The sequence below is a fragment of the Epargyreus clarus genome, unplaced genomic scaffold (assembly GCF_041222505.1).
Source record: "Epargyreus clarus isolate Ecla_fem2 unplaced genomic scaffold, WU_Ecla_fem_2.2 ptg000017l, whole genome shotgun sequence".
In the NCBI taxonomy this organism is placed as follows: domain Eukaryota; kingdom Metazoa; phylum Arthropoda; class Insecta; order Lepidoptera; family Hesperiidae; genus Epargyreus; species Epargyreus clarus.
The window spans coordinates 1,562,671-1,580,134 of NW_027332225.1; the positions used below are offsets into that span (position 1 = coordinate 1,562,671).

Sequence of the window (17,464 nt, forward strand, 5' to 3'; positions counted from 1 at the left end):
TGAGGTGCGTGCCTGGGATTTGAACCTCGGACCTCGGCTGAGTTTAACCACTAGGCTATCACTGCAATTAATTGCTTTGTAACATATAATAGAATGTAAATAAGATAAAACTTACCGCAAATAGTGCATAAAGTGCAGTCACTTATGAACGGCATCAGCTCGACCACCTCCGATCCATTCTTCACCTTCTCCATAAGTTTCTCCACCATGTGTTGACTGTTCTCTTCCATCACTTTGGAGAAGTTTTTCAGGATGTTGAAATGGAATGATGGCGTCAGAATCTTGCGACGTTTGTGCCATTTGCTTCCTAAATACAATTTTGGCAAAACATTTAAAAATATATTTAACAATAGTTTTAACATGACTTTCTATTTGAACTAAAATAAAACATATTTTTTACAATAATTAGTAACAAGGGGTCATGCAGTCCATCTGTTGGTAAGTGGCTACTGCCGCCCATGGACAAATGTAATCAATGCCAGATATGATAAGAGCTCTACCTGAGGATGGTCACTTACACGTTGCTACCACCGAGGACTAAGTTAAAATGCCTTATAACGCATATATACCTAAATTAATTACCTTAGGTATATATACCTAAGTATGTCGCCCTTTCCACACCCGTCAAACCAAGACACAGCAGCGCTTAAAACTGCTATTATAAGGCAGGAATAGGTGTGGCGGTGGTACCACGGAAGTCGAACCACAAAGGATTCTACCATCTTCTAATAATATCTACATAAATTTGAAAAACAGAATTGTGCATCGCATTTACCTGTGCTGAGTAACAATCCAGTTCCAAGCCACGGTTCCAGGAACTTATACGGCTTGTTCTTCGTAATATTCCTCGAGTGTGACAGTACCACCTGCAGAAATTCATTAAGTCAAAAAGTAAAAGTAGCAACGATGTTAGGTACACAAGATATTTAATACCAGCGGACAAACAACCGACGTTTCTAACAGATTCCTTCTCAGAATAGTTAATTAGGCTGGCTGCGTGGGCGTTGATACTTGCTGAATGTCAGCCCGAGGCGTATATACTCGTAACTCAACCTAGCCAGACCTTGGCGTAAGCGTGATGAAAATCTTTTAAACAGGAGATCCTATTTTTGTTATCAGAAATTCTAGATGCTATTTATTCAAGACATCCCCTTTGCGAAGTTAGTACAAACTTTACTAAAAATTCGAAGACTGTCAATGTTGAAGTTTTTTTCTGGTTAGAATTTCTAAAATTGCAACATGTAAAAGTAACTATAAAGGCCTAAATTCAAGTGTTACATACTAAATGTATTCGGTTATTTATTTATTTTATTTATTTATTTATGGATTACCAACATAAGACACAGATGACACAATTATAAGGTATACTTACATCGAATCTTTTTGGCATAGGTAACTGTTCTTATAATTAAAGGTGTAGGATACGCATCCACCAGACGGGCGGATGGCTTTAATCCCACAGCTGGGACAGACAGGAGTCTGAACGATCGAAAATCTAAAGACGATGTTCGCACTAGCTGTAGGCCAAACAGATCAGGCACATACACGGCACGTACCTTAAATCTGCATACAGCCTCGATGACTCCCACCGGCGATAGTTCACAAGCTCGATGGTTGATGATGTCGGGTTCTGGGATGATGGGGTTCGAAATTTTGAAGAATAACGGATTCGTTAGCAGCGCGCGCGCGTCCGATCGGTGTTCGGTTAGGAGACGTTAATACGATACGGTATCCCCTGCCTGTCGTAAGAGGCGACTAAAAGGGGGCTTCTGGGGTCGTGGGTGGCAAGAGTGGGAGCTCGAACCACCCAGCCAACGGCCCCGGGAAGGACGGCGGTATGTGTGGTCGCATACCGTCGTATGCACCAGACGGTGCGGTGAGCGATAAGCTCACCTGGGCGGAGCCCGACGGGGCAATGCGCTAAGAGGACTCCGGTTGCGTTCCTTTGGAGATCCCGGAGTCCTCTACGCAGCGCTGAGGACGGCCACCGGGGGGGTTTTAGTGCGGTAAGAGTCCCACATAACCCTGTGTCGCTCCCAAGGCATCGGGTACCTTTTGGAGGTTTCCCCCTCGTCAACAAAAAAAAAAAAAAAAAAAAAAAAGGAGACGTTAATACGAATGTGACGTTTGTGACGGCCGTGTATGACAGGTGAAATTATCTGTCATCCGTCACTGTCATGACCATAGGCGAGATTAGAACATCGAATTAGGATTTGTATTTGATTGTAAACAAACACTTTACGGTAACGGAACATCCCGCCCACCAAAATACCTATGGTATTTTCTGGTCAATCGATAACATACGATATAGATAATGATAAACGATACTAATAAACGATAAATTAGGATACGATAAGAATAGATACGATTTACTTTTAAATTACTAAAGTTACAATGTGATTTAATGCGATGTGATTACTAAAGTTAGAATACGATGTGAAAAGATTTAAGCTAAGAAAACGATACGATTTAAAACGATTTAAGCTAGTCTTCTATGGGAAGAAGACAGAGCTTAACCAACGGTCTTTGAAGGAGATGATTGTTTGCGGTTTTAACCACAGCACTTCTGGCTATCCCATCCGCACCGAAGTGGAGCTTCACCACTCTGGCGAGAGCCCATTGCAAGGGGCCGCGATTGTCATCTTCAATTATCACCATCGAACCTATCGATAACGGTTGAGAATCCTTGGTCCATTTGGCGCGTTGCGTTAATGAGTTTAAGTATTCGTTTTTCCATCTGGACCAAAAGTTCTGTTGAAAAGCTTGTAACAGCTGCCACCGATGAAGCCGATTTATATTTATGTTAGAGAGATCCTCATCAGGGACAGCAGTTAGAGGCTCTAAAGTGAGAAAATGACCTGGCGTTAAACAGGAGAGATCGTTAGGATCAGAACTGATAGGACATAAAGGCCGCGAGTTTAATACCGCTTCGATTTGAACGAAAAGAGTTGTAAGCTCTTCAAACGTTAGAACCTGATCACCGACCACTCGATATAAATGTGATTTTGCCGCCTTTATTTGTATTTCCCACACGCCACCGAAATGGGGGGCACCCGGAGGGTTGAATTTAAACTCAATATTCTCGGCGCTAGAAGCGTGATGCATGAAAGACGACAGTTGGTTTCTAGCGCCGACAAAGTTAGTGCCGCAATCCGCATGAATAACATTACAACGACCGCGGCGTCCCACAAAACGCCGTAACGCAGCGATTAAGCCTTCGGTTGATAATGTGGATACGACTTCTAAGTGGACCGCCTTTGTTGCTAAGCATACGAATAAACACAAATAGGCCTTGTCTAACTTGGCACCGCGATGAGAACCGAGTTTGATACGAAACGGCCCGCCGAAGTCCACTCCTACTATAGAAAACGGCTTAACTTGATTCAGACGAAATGATGGAAGATCGCTCATGAAAGGTTGCAATGGGTGTGGGTTCGTTCGGAAACATTTAATGCACTTAGAAAGGCGACGACGAATAGTGCGTTTAGCGGCGATGATCCAAAACCGTTGAAGGAGTAAGAAATGGGTAGTGTTTATACCCGGATGTAAATAATTTCGATGAATGTGATCAATGATTAAGTCGGTAAGAACGTGATTCGAAGGTAGGAAGGCAGGATGTTTATGTTCATATTCTAATCCTGATCGAGAAATCCTGCCGCCGACCCTGAGCACACCCTGCTCATCGAGAAACGGATTGAGTTTACGAAACGGTTTAGATAACGGTTTATTATTTTGCAAGTTACATATTTCAACTGAAAATGAATAATTTTGAACGTGTTTAACGATTTGCATTAATGATTTATGACGTTCAACATTATTAAGAAAATAACTACGGTTTGCCTGCTTTGGATGTCGTGAATTGTGAATAAAACGGTTGAGAAAAGTTAGAGTATTAACAATTTTACACAACGAAGAAAAACGATTTAATAATGTGTCGATAATGTTACCTTCAGTTTTTAAGGGTTCGTTGATGTTACCTGAAACTAGTGTCACTGATTTGCGTTCCTCCGAAGTAATAATTACCTCGTCATCAGTCGTATTAGTTATGCTGTCTGTATTTAAAGGCCAATATTTATGATCTTCAGCGAGCCAGCGGGGACCCGCCCACCATAAGGAATTATGAAGAAGTTGATTAGGAAACTGTCCACGCGAGCAGATATCGGCTGGGTTATCGCCAGAGGATACATGATGCCAACATTCAGGAGGTGTAAGGTCTTGGATATGGCTTACGCGATTTGCAACGAATGTGGCCCAACGTGATGAATGGGAGCGTAACCAGGACAGTACGACTGTTGAATCCGACCACAGATAGACAGCATCGATTTGTATACGATTAAGGTAGGTTTCACGCACAAATTTATATAAATCGGAGAGAAGCACGGCCGCGCATAGTTCCAACCAAGTCAATTGGATACGTTTAAGCGGGGCTACTCGAGCCTTCGCACACACAAGGAAAACTTTAACTGCACCGGTGTTACTAGTAACGCGTAAATAGATAACAGCGCCGTATGCTGTCTCTGAGCTGTCACAGAAGCCGTGCAGCTCACACGAATTAGTATTATCACATGTTAATTTACGCGGTATTTGAAGTTGAACTAATTCCGGTAACTGATTTTGATATGAGTTCCAAGTACTAATGACGTCATTGGGAGGAGTTTGATCCCATCCAATACCGAGAATCCAAAGCCTTTGGATATACGATTTGATTTGTATTGTAATAGGCGCTAAAAATCCCAATGGGTCGAAGATTCGAGCGAGTTCACTCAGAATTGAACGCTTAGTACAAGGCCGATTTAAAGGTTTAAATTCAAAAATAAATGAATCTGATGAAGAATCCCACTTTAGTCCAAGAACCTTTAAGGTTGAGAGTTCGGAATTGTCAAGAGACACAGACCCCTTAAAACAATCAGAATCGGGAACAACTGAATGGTCAGATGAGTCACGTGAGTGATGTGTGGATACGACATGTTGTTCGGATTTTATTTCATTTGAAATTAAGGATGACAGTCTCGGATTGTAATCCGACGAAGTATGCACTAAAGTGGTAGAATGTAAACCTATTTTACCTAAAAGGAGCCAGCCGAACACAGAATTAAAGGCAGCGGGTTGATTGGAGGTTCCCTTTATGCGTTGATTAAGAAGCGATTCCGCAAAAACATCTGCGGCGAACAATAGATCGATGGAACCGGGCACGTCGAAGCCGGGGTCCGCTAACGGTAACGATTTGATATGTGACCAACCAGAAGTGTTTAATTTAGCGATAGGTTGGTCACCACATATTTTTGAAATGACATGCATATCTAAAGTATAAATAATTTTATCGTTAGTACCTACACAGCAAGTGACGTCACCAACAAGTGAAGTCGGTACATCACCGAGACCGCTTACGTTGGAAGTAGCCCGATTAGGTATAAGATTTAAACGTTTAACAGCTGATTCCGTTATAAAGTTACTTTGGCTACCTGTGTCGAACAAAGCACGGAACGATTGCATAACACCTGACGCATCCCTGACTTGTACGATCGCAGTTGCAAGCAAAACGGTTGTGTGATTAGGGGACCTTAAAACCAAAGACGATGAGGATTGATTTGATTCGATTTTATCGCGATGGAGTAAGGTATGATGCTTACGTTTGCACGTACGACACGAAAATACCGATTTGCAGTCTTTTAATTGATGAGAAGGCTTCAAACAATTAAAACACCAACGCTTATCACTGGCGATCTTCATACGTTCATCGATCGATTTATTGATAAAGTCAGAGCATGCTAATATTGAGTGTAAGTTGTTACAGAACGGACACTTGCTTGTTGTGTACGGAACCGTATTTGATATCGATGTACTCGCGCCTTGAGGTTGATTATTCGCAGCAACAAGTACATGCGACATATGATTGCGTTTAGTTTGCGTAGGTAATAAATTTTGCGAAGATTTATTTATTTTATTTGACTCAGAAAAATGTTTATCGCGTAATAAAGCTTCACACTTAGATTGTAAAAATTCTTTTAATTGTTGATATGAAGGCAATTCACATTCTGAATATTTTTCTTCGAAGTTACGACGGAGACCCGTGTCAAGTTTCGATAGAATATGATACACAAGAACGAAATCCCATTGATTAATCGGTAAGTTAATTGTTTTCAGAATGCATAAGTTTTCTTCAAAAAGATCAAGTGATTTACGAAATTCATAAGCGTTATTGCATTTAAATTCAATGTTTAAAATATCGCGCCAACAAGTAAATGCTAGATCGCGTTTATTCTTATAACGCGCGATAAGCGCTTCATACGCATCACGGTAGTGTTCGTGAGTCATAGGAAATGTTTTAACAATCGATAGTGCATCGCCGCTGAGCGAAGAAATGAGATAATGAAACTTCTCGGTATCGGTAAGCGAATTCGAGTTGTGTATTAATGCGTTAAAAGTATCGAAATATTCAGGCCATTTTTTGATGTTACCACAAAAATTCGGAAGTGCAATTTTAGGTAACCGAATATTTGATGACGTATTATTACAAGTTTGAGACGATTCGATTTTAGTTAAATTACGATAAATAGATAAAACTCGAAAATACATATCATCAAAACGTTCCTGAATTTCATTATCCTCATTTTCAGGATCATTTAAAATTTCTAAAATTGTAAAATGAGCATCTTCGAAATTAGCGGCAATTTGTTTAACTTCCTGATGATACGATAAAAACAAATCTCGCTGCGATGAGTCATCTGTGGCCAAGATACCTATTTCTAAAGCCTTGGTTAACCGTTTATAAGCGATAGTTCGTTTCCTACGCAATGAAGGCAAATCTTGATGGGTATAATCGATATCAACCGATTTTGATTTAGATCGTTTAAATGTACTTAATTTACGAGCCGAATGTTTTCTTAAAATCGACATTTTAAGAATTAATAAATAAAGAAAAAGATCTCGTAAAAAAATAGAAAAATATATATTAAAACAATTTTAATTTTATAAAAGATAATTCACGATGACTCACGAAAGCAGTTGGTATAACGGAAATTATTTAAACACAAAAGAAAAAATCGATAAAATAATTCCACATATAAACGAGTATTTGATTAATTCAATCGTTTACCAACGGATGCTAGTACAATTATTCAAACGGTGCGAATGCAAGTTCAAGTATCCGAACGCGCTTCGCAGCGCCGACGCGTAAGAATATCGAGATACCGTCCACTTTGTGACAAAAATGTTAAAACTAGATGATTGTGCAAATTACAAAAACTTCGATTCTATTATTCTAATTTCGAGAATATTCTTTGTAAGAATGGTTATGCTACGAGAATGATGATGAACAACGTATGTAAAAGTGATATTATTGCGAGCCGATGTTAAATTAAGCACCGTTAAAGTGAAAAGTGATTGCCTAATTTGATCTCACAATAATTAACTATAATTACTACGTGTATAACTACGATTAATACGATTTAAGAACCTGATCGATGGTGATAATTAGTTTGTGAACATATTATAGTGTAACTAAGTACGATATTACTACACAAAACACTTGATATGTACTTCTGACGGGATGGAATAGCCTAGAATGTGATGGATAAGTACAGTTTAAAACGATAGTTCGATTATAAAATTCTAAGCTAGCGATATGACCAGAAATACCACGTATTCAATGTTAATTACACAATTAGATTAGGTGGGGTCCCGGGTTTCGGCACCATAAAGATGTAGGATACGCATCCACCAGACGGGCGGATGGCTTTAATCCCACAGCTGGGACAGACAGGAGTCTGAACGATCGAAAATCTAAAGACGATGTTCGCACTAGCTGTAGGCCAAACAGATCAGGCACATACACGGCACGTACCTTAAATCTGCATACAGCCTCGATGACTCCCACCGGCGATAGTTCACAAGCTCGATGGTTGATGATGTCGGGTTCTGGGATGATGGGGTTCGAAATTTTGAAGAATAACGGATTCGTTAGCAGCGCGCGCGCGTCCGATCGGTGTTCGGTTAGGAGACGTTAATACGATACGGTATCCCCTGCCTGTCGTAAGAGGCGACTAAAAGGGGGCTTCTGGGGTCGTGGGTGGCAAGAGTGGGAGCTCGAACCACCCAGCCAACGGCCCCGGGAAGGACGGCGGTATGTGTGGTCGCATACCGTCGTATGCACCAGACGGTGCGGTGAGCGATAAGCTCACCTGGGCGGAGCCCGACGGGGCAATGCGCTAAGAGGACTCCGGTTGCGTTCCTTTGGAGATCCCGGAGTCCTCTACGCAGCGCTGAGGACGGCCACCGGGGGGGTTTTAGTGCGGTAAGAGTCCCACATAACCCTGTGTCGCTCCCAAGGCATCGGGTACCTTTTGGAGGTTTCCCCCTCGTCAACAAAAAAAAAAAAAAAAAAAAAAAAAAAAAAAAAAAAAAAAAAAAAAAGGAGACGTTAATACGAATGTGACGTTTGTGACGGCCGTGTATGACAGGTGAAATTATCTGTCATCCGTCACTGTCATGACCATAGGCGAGATTAGAACATCGAATTAGGATTTGTATTTGATTGTAAACAAACACTTTACGGTAACGGAACAAAAGGTAATCACAAATTATGAGTTTGAAATAAAATTGATAGTAAAAGATGGTTACAAATGAGTATGGGTATTCGATAACAGTAATTAATAATAGTAGGCTAAGCTAACATTGTACACAGTATCGAATATATTCAAGCTATATATTTTAAGTTGAAAGTACGTCACACATCACTAGTTTTAATTGAAATTTGGCGTTACAAGGCCTTCCCTACTCCTTAGTAGGGAGAAGGAGAAACTACGAAGTCCTATCTCATTGGGCGTAAAAAAATATAAAGTACAAAAAGGTATGATAGGAAAACCTATTCACTGTGTGTTTATTACAAATAACGAACAATAATGAAAAACGAGGCGGAGGGAAAATACACAAACAACTCGAGATGTTATTACTTAATAGAGATTTCTTCCAAACAACAACAAAATAAGGACATCTTTAGACGAATGGTCGGTGGGTAAGAGGTGAATAATTGAATAATATATATACTATACAAATAACTAAACAAGGGTATTTGTATTGAAGGGGCAAGGAAAGAAAAATATATAGGGAGATAAGAATAATAATTAGTATGGAAACGCTCAGAAGGGATTTCAGAAATATAATATACTCCTCCATAAACATCAGCATTTACAATAATACATCTTTATCTTCGATCACTAATAAGAACTCTTTATCCACTAATTAATCACACCTCGAGCAAGACTGAATGTTCCAAAAAATATATAAATAACCAGCAATTGTATGGTTTCTACATGAAAAAGTGTGTTGTGCTTTTTATTAGATGTAAATATACATGTTATTTATTTACCGTTAATATATTATTATTCTATTCTATTCCATTCTATTCTAATTACTATAAAAACAAAAAAACAACTGCTGAAAAAAATCAATAGAAAAAGGAAGTAGTGCAGCTTATATGACTCTTAGAATCCTATGAAACTTATGTTATAATCCGTCAAGCCGTTATGGCTGTAGGGCGGTCGTCCAAAGAATGAGACAAACGCTCGAATATATACCCTCGTCAGTCGTATAAAGTAAAATTTCCATGGAAAGTCTTTAGAATATTTCCTTTCAAGTTACCTTTACAGATTTATGAATGGAAGGGGACAAGATAGATAAAAGACAGAAATAGGAAAAGATTTATGATAAAAGAGAGCAAATTGAAAAATAATAACTGAAGATTGACATGATTGTTGCCTGAAAGAAAAAGGAAAAATTCTGTAATACGGTAGTCAAAGTTGTCGAGTCGAAGTTTGGAAAGCAACAACAACAATATCGCGAAAATATTTCAACTCCGACAGTTTTCCGATAACTTATACAATGATGTGTGAAGTTTCTCATGTGACGCTCAGGCTGACTGTCTATTAGGTGCTATGGTATGATTGAAGCAGTGATAACATAATGATTGAAAACTCGACCTCTCGATCGGGAGGTCCAAGTTTCAACCCACCTCACCTCTAATTTTTGGCACTTATGACTTAACTAGCTGACCCAGCAAACGTTGTGTTGCCATATAAATAAAAAAATGTTAAAGGTGAACAACCCTTATCACTTAGGGGGTATGAAAAATAGATAGTAGCCGATTCTCAGTCCTACTGAATATGCATATAACATTTGGTGAAAATCGGTAAAGCCGTTTCGGAGGAGTACGGTAACTAACATTGTGACACGAGAATTTTATATATAAGATTATCACTTAGTACAACGGTGAAATCAAACATTGGAAGGAAACCTAAACAACTTAGAGATCTTAAAAAAACGTTTTCAAAAATATGCAAAGTCGCAGTAGACTATGGCCTCAATCCCTCTCGATCTAGGGGGAGACCTATGGCCAGCAGTGGCACAGTTAATGTGTGACGACGACGCGAGTCACGCAAGGGCCTGTTGCATATCTTGTATTACCGGTCTTGTCTTAGGGTCGGCTAACAGTACAGTAGCGTTGCAACTTGCAATTAAGTGCACACAATCACAAGCGGTTGCACATTGAACTGAAAAAGCGGTTTAAACGCGCGGTTAGGTTCACGCGGTTAACCGCTAGTGCGTGAGAGGTGTTAAGCTGATCAGTTCCTTAAGCCGCTATCACTCGGTCGTCCAACCGCTATCACTCGGTCGTCCAATTTATTATTTGAACAACGGACGAGATTTATTGTTTGAACGGCTCATGTTTGCTTTAATTCGAGAAATCTGTTTACAATCGCTTGTCTACGCATCTCTATAGCTGCATAAGCTACTAAATAGTCGTCGAGCAACTTCCGACAGTGGCGTTAACCACAGATATCTATAAGCTGTAGCAAACGATAGTTGCCAATGAGCGGGTAGCCTTAAAGAAGATGTAATGATATAGTCATAAGTTTCGTACTTCTGTAGGGAGTCTCCAAATATAACTATAAAGGTAACTCCAAATATAAAGGTGGTAGAACCCATTGTGGTTCGACTCCGGCGGCACCACCGCCACACCTATTTCTACCTAATAACAGTAGTGTAGCGCTGCTGTCCATGGGCGGCAGTAGCCACTTACCATCAGGTGGACTGCATGCTCGTCTGCTACTCTTACATTATAAAAAAAAAAAAAACTGAAATTCTAACTGTAAATCACAGATATTCAGAAGCTATAAGCATATTATCTATATATGCTATATGTGCCTATGCACATAACATCTCGTTATATAGGTCTCCGGGTTAAAGCTGCCGTAACATACTAAATGCTATATATTTAAGCTCGGTAGGCCTTGATAGTAATGATCATTTATCAACAGGTAAATGATATGATTATTAGCTGCTTAGTTCACGCTTTCTGCACTCCCCACAGTAGGATTCCCTGTTACGTGGGTGCCAGGAACACATATAAAGGTGAGAACACAAACACCCAGACCCAGTACCCTTACCATGAGTTTTTACGTTTTGACAAAAATGACTGTTTTGGTATTTGTTTACGTATTGGCCCATACAATTTCCAAGTTCTGACACAATCCGCTAGGGGCGCTAATACGTAAACAAATACCAAAACAGTCATATTTTCAAAACGTACTGAACAGATATCGTAATTCAAATAAATATCCTGCCGGCGATCGAACCCGGGACCCATGTCAGACCAGTCGTTCTATCATATATAGCAGATCCATAAAAAGTAGTTACCTCAACATCGTTAATATTGGCAATATGAAGGATGTAGCGGTTGAAGACGTTGATGACGTAACGGTGCCCGTACTGTTTAGGCATGTCCATGAGCTTCTCAAAAAGTTCACCTGAAATCAAACAAACATTAAATATACAGTTTTAACTCTTTATAAATGGTACAGTCACTCTATGGTTCCATTACAGTAGCTCTGCATCCACACTACAATATGTACGCCTTATAAAATATTGTTAAACGCTATATCACGTGCGCTATATGCTCTGGTTCGAAGTGTATGGTAACGTGCAGACTCAAAAGAAGGACATCTCAGTTCCCAAAGAAAGCCGTGCAACTGCACATTGACATAAGGCGGACTATACGCTAGTTAAATAATTATTATAAAAATATTTTTATGTTTCTCTGATTATACCGACTTCGCGTCAGTAAGTGTGGAGATACCCTGAAAATTCAACACCACAAATTGTCTCCGAAGTAAGTTAACTTCGTAATAAGAAAAATGAAGACTTCGACATTGAAATAGGTCGTAATCGAGAAATACGATCAAGTTTTACAAAATGAATACTTCAGAAAAATTGAGTCCCCATTCTATTTTAATCAAGCGACTTATATTTTCATGTTGAATTGAAACTAACTTTATTTTACTAAAATCATTATACGGCTGACTTATAAAGAATATCGCCTCAATTGTATGTACGTCAGCGGTGCTGACGTCACGCTTTTTTAAACTGTTACTCCGTTATATATTTTTCCCATTATAATACCTCCATGGGAATGTCGCGTAGAGAATAATTTTAGTTTTATTGTTCTCTTAGTTATTTTTTTTTGTTTCTTTTTAATTATGATAAATTGTACTAACATAGGTGTTTAAGTGCAATGTAAATACTATACATTTTCCATACTTACTGATGTCTTACTTACTTACTGAGGTCTGAATTAAATGGAAATAAATAAAAATAATTCTGGTCTAAAGCCACATATTCGATATTTTATTGCAATTTTTTTTTTTTTATAATTTAAGTTTCTATACACATTTTTGTGTCGTGGATGTCATGTGTACAAAAACGAATACACAAACCAGAATGTAAAGTCTGACCGGGGATTGAACCCAGTACCCTCATATCACATCGACCTGTTAATCGCTCCAACGTGTTGACGTAAATGTAACATACATATTAATCGAAACAAAATAAATTTATCCACAGAAACGCCGAAACGTTCAGCCATTTTCGGTAGAACTTGATTAATTATATCAAAAACAACAGTTTTCTCGCAGAAAACCTTTGTAACTCGCGTCGCACTCAAATCACAATTACACAGCAATTCCTTTGTTAACGTATCAATTACGCTCCCCTATGATTATAAATAAGAATCATGGTGATGGAGCATAAATCCGTTATCTCACACACCATTGTTTAACGACCTTCGAGTTTCCATTACCACCCTGTTATGATCTCAGATGATTTATTTCGTGGTGTAATGCTATTTACTCATTTTATTTTATGTTTAACAGATCGTGGGCTGACTATTAAAATAAAATTGAGGATGAATCAACGATGATTGTGTTGAAAATAAGCAGTGATGATAACTATTTTCCATCAAAAAACCTGTTTTAACATTTATTGAACTTTTGCCGTAAAATCATAGGTAAGTTAAGAAAAGCCAGTGAAGCTGCAGATTGGAACGGTTTGTTGGTCAATTCCGCAGGCAGCACTACCACACCTATTTCTGCTTAATAACTTTTGTTAGGTGATGTTGTGTTCTGGGTTGCAAAGTGTAAGGAAGATATACGAGCAATCCACGACGTTCTAACTTAGTCGAGGTAGCAACGCATCGGTCTCCATGGGCGGCAGTACCCACTTACCATCAGGTGGAATGTATGTGCATTTATATATTCTATATTATAATCATAGATTAGTAAAGATCACTCACTCGTAACAAGACAATGTAACCAGTTTTGACAATTGAAATTGTCACTGTCATCTATTTTCGTGTTTGAAAAATATTAAAAAATGTAATTTTTAGATCATTTACGAATGAAACGATATTTCTACGCACTTTTTCTTCGATTTCGTGTCTTAACTGCACATGTCGGCATTGTTCCGCGTTAATTACACCATGACAGCCATTAAATGGCTGACAGAAATGTCAGCCGTTTAAGCCATTTAATGGCTTCCTTCAATTACAAGGCGGTGAGATATATACTATACTTTTGATAGCAAAAATATTCATGCAGTTCTGGTTTCAGAATCTTGGTTAAAACCATGCCTTCCATCTACATCTTTCTCACTTCCAGGATTTCACTTGATTCGCAATGATCGCACTGACCGGGGCGGTGGCGGTGTTGCTATATACTTACGATCACACATCCCATTTTCCATTCTACGTATGTCAACGTTAGCTCAATCTGGAAGTGAAGCGGAGTATCTCTTTGTCGAAGTTCTGTTTTCCAATACTAAGTTACTCTTAGGAGTTTTTTATAGTCCTTCTTTAAACGTAGACTACTTCTCCACTCTGGAAAAAAATCTTGAAGACCTCTGTCCCATCTATTCTCACACCATACTTATGGGAGATTTTAATACATGCCTTCTTAAGAATGACATAAGAGCTACTCGATTGAAATCTTTAGCGGATGCAGCTAATTTACATATTCTTCCTCTCTCTGCGACTCACTCTTTTCCCAATTCTATTCCGTCACTTCTTGACTTGATATTTGTATCCTCTACTGATCATGTTTTTAAGCATGGTCAATGTGCTGCTGATGCCTTCTCATATCATGATCTTATTTACTTGTCTTATAAATTAAAACCTCCCAAAGCTAAGTCAAGGATACTTCTTCGACGTAATTTCAAAAATATGGATATCAATGCTTTTCGGTCTGATGTTGCTAAAGCCGATTGGAGTTCCATTTATAGCGCTGACACCGTCGACGAACAGGTGGCCATTTTTAACTCTCTTTTAGTGCAGATTCTTGATTTGCATGCTCCTGTTCGTGTCCGCCATCTTCCTGCTCCCTGGTTGACTGAGGAAATTAAAGCATTGATTACGAAGAAAAACAACGCTAAATCAAAATATCCCATCCCATCCATCCCAGATCCCAGCAATAAAAACCACCTTAAGTTCAAAATCATCAGGAACCGGTGCAAAAAGGTGTGTAGAGATGCACAACGACGCTATATTCACAAATCTGTTCAAGATACAGATCCTGCAAAGGTCTGGAAATTTCTTAGGTCCCTAGGAGTTGGGAAGGCGCGTAATAATTCTGTTCCTTCTAATATTAGCCTCAACTGTTTGAATCAGTTTTTCACAAATCTTTCTTGCATGGATAGCAATTTAAAACAAATTACTTTAAATTCTCTCTCTATGTGTCCCACTCCTGACTATCCTACTTTTTCATTTAGTCTATTCGACAGTTGTGATGTTGAGAGAAGCATCCTCTCGATCCATTCAGATTCCGTGGGCAGTGATGGCATTAGTCGTAATATGATTATTCCCGTCCTTGATCTTTTAGCTCCAGTCATTACACATATCCTTAACTTTTCTATTTCCTGTCGCACATTCCCCTCAGCGTGGAAAGATGCTCAAATTATTCCCTTACCCAAAAAGTCTAGTCCTGTTTGTTGTTCCGATTTTCGTCCTATATCCATTCTCCCATTCCTATCTAAAGTATTTGAGCGTCTCATATATCATCAGCTTAGTTCCTTTCTCTCCGCACATAATATTCTAAATCCCTACCAATCCGGTTTCCGACCTGGTCATAGTACGACTACTGCCTTACTGAAAGTCACGGATGACATCCGTTTAGGAATGGATAACAGGGAGGTGACAGTGTTGACGTTGCTTGACTTCAGCAATGCGTTTAACACTGTCAATTTCGACGTGTTGCTTGCTACTTTGCGTTCTCTTAACATATCTCCGACTGCAATTGACTGGTTTCAGAGTTACTTGTATGGGCGCCGTCAGCGTACAATGATTAATGACGACCACTCAGCATGGTCGAACGTTGCTGCTGGCGTACCGCAAGGTGGCGTGTTGTCTCCTCTTCTCTTTTCTATTTATATCAATTCGATAACCCTTCACTTATCTTCACTCTACCACCTTTATGCCGGTGATCTCCAAATATATTATAAATGCCCACCTCAGGACTTACCGAAAGCCATCGGTGTTATAAATGCGGATCTGACTTCTGTCTCAAACTGGTGCCAGTTGCACGGATTGCAAGTAAATGCTCAAAAAACCCAAGCTATTATCATCGAAAGCTCAAGATTATTAAATAAAATTGAATTTACTACCTTACCTGTGATCTTGCTCGATGGTGTTCAAGTGCCCCTAAAGGAGACAGTAAAAAACTTGGGTATTTACTTAGACAGCTGTCTGTCTTGGACTCCTCAGATCAACGAGGTCAGCAGGAAAGTATTCTTGTCTTTGGGATCACTCCGGAGGCTCCGCAACTTTTTACCAGTTTCGACCAAAATCTCCCTGTCAATGTCATTATTGCATCCCATCCTTGACTATGCAGATGTTTGCTATCTAGATCTAACTGAGGAGCAACTTAATAAGCTTGAGCGTATTCAAAATTTGTTTATCAGGTTCATATTTGGAATTCGTAAATATGATCACATTTCAGAGTATCGAAAGAAACTCAAGTGGCTCCCTATTCGTCTTCGTCGGAATACTCATATTCTTTCTGCTTTATACTGCGTCCTGTTTAATTCAAACAGTCCCAATTACTTAAGAGAACGATTTCATTACCTACATCTTTCTCACGATACACGCTTTCTTCGTTCTAATGAAAATCTTTCCCTTTCAACTCCTTGTTCCTCATCCTTCTTCGGCAGATCCTTTACTGCAGTGGCTGTGCGCCTATGGAATTCCTTACCATCTGTTATCCGTCGCGCACAGTCACTAGATTCTTTTAAAAGACAAGTGAAGGAATTTTACCTAGCACTTTAACCTGATATATATTTAAAATATTATTATTATTTGTATTTATTTATCCTATCTTTTTTTTTCCTATTCTCTGTAATATCTCTATCCCTTACTTTCTTCACCTTCTACGCTAGCTGCTGATATGTCCAAAGATAAATTCTAGTTGGTATGTTTTTACATTTGTACACCCCTACCCTGTGTTTCTTGTGTCTAATATGTTTCTCTTTCAATTACTCTATGGTTGTCTGGAAGAGATCGCTTTTAAGTGATAAGGCCGCCTATTGTACTCTTCATTATATGTATGTAAATATTTGTCATTTATTAGTTGGTGTACAATAAAGCATTTTTGTATTGTATTGTATTGTATACTTATCTATGATAGACAACAATTCAATATAAAATTCTCTGGTTGCTTAGCTCTACAAGCGCTTCTTTGCTGTTTAAAAAGCAAAATGAAGAAGTATCTTAAATTAAACAAAACCTTATACTCACGGTTCGATAAACCGATAAACGCGTACGAATTTCCAATAATCGGTAACCGTTTTGGTCCAGGGAGCTTGTCTAGAGGATTGTCTCCACGGTTTCTGAAATGGCTCCATATCCACGTCAGGGCTACGACTAGTAGCGCGATCTGCCACAACATCTTCTCATTTGTACCTGTGAAGAACGATCGTTAAGTTATAAACGATTCAAAAATCCTCATTTTCAATCACAGATATTTTAGCTTATTCCAGGTGTCACGTAGTGATGGTGCAGTCACCTTTTTGGGGACGGGAGCACTGATAAGGACAGCTGAATAAGTAGAGTCAAAATCACTTGTTGCTTCTTAGAACCGTAAAATCG

General features: G+C 39.1%; 1 protein-coding gene across 1 annotated transcript in view; it reads right to left on the bottom strand.

Annotated features, from left to right (window-relative positions):
* LOC140749302 (cytochrome P450 4C1-like) overlaps nt 1-17,464 on the bottom strand; it is a 44,771-nt gene that overhangs the window by 8,797 nt on the left and 18,510 nt on the right. The window contains exons 2-5 of the mRNA XM_073082382.1: nt 17,114-17,278; nt 11,695-11,804; nt 776-866; nt 116-307 (exon numbers count right to left, since the gene is read on the bottom strand). Coding sequence (XP_072938483.1) covers nt 116-307; nt 776-866; nt 11,695-11,804; nt 17,114-17,264 — 544 coding nt within the window. The 5' untranslated portion in view covers nt 17,265-17,278. The remainder of the gene's footprint in view (nt 1-115; nt 308-775; nt 867-11,694; nt 11,805-17,113; nt 17,279-17,464) is intronic.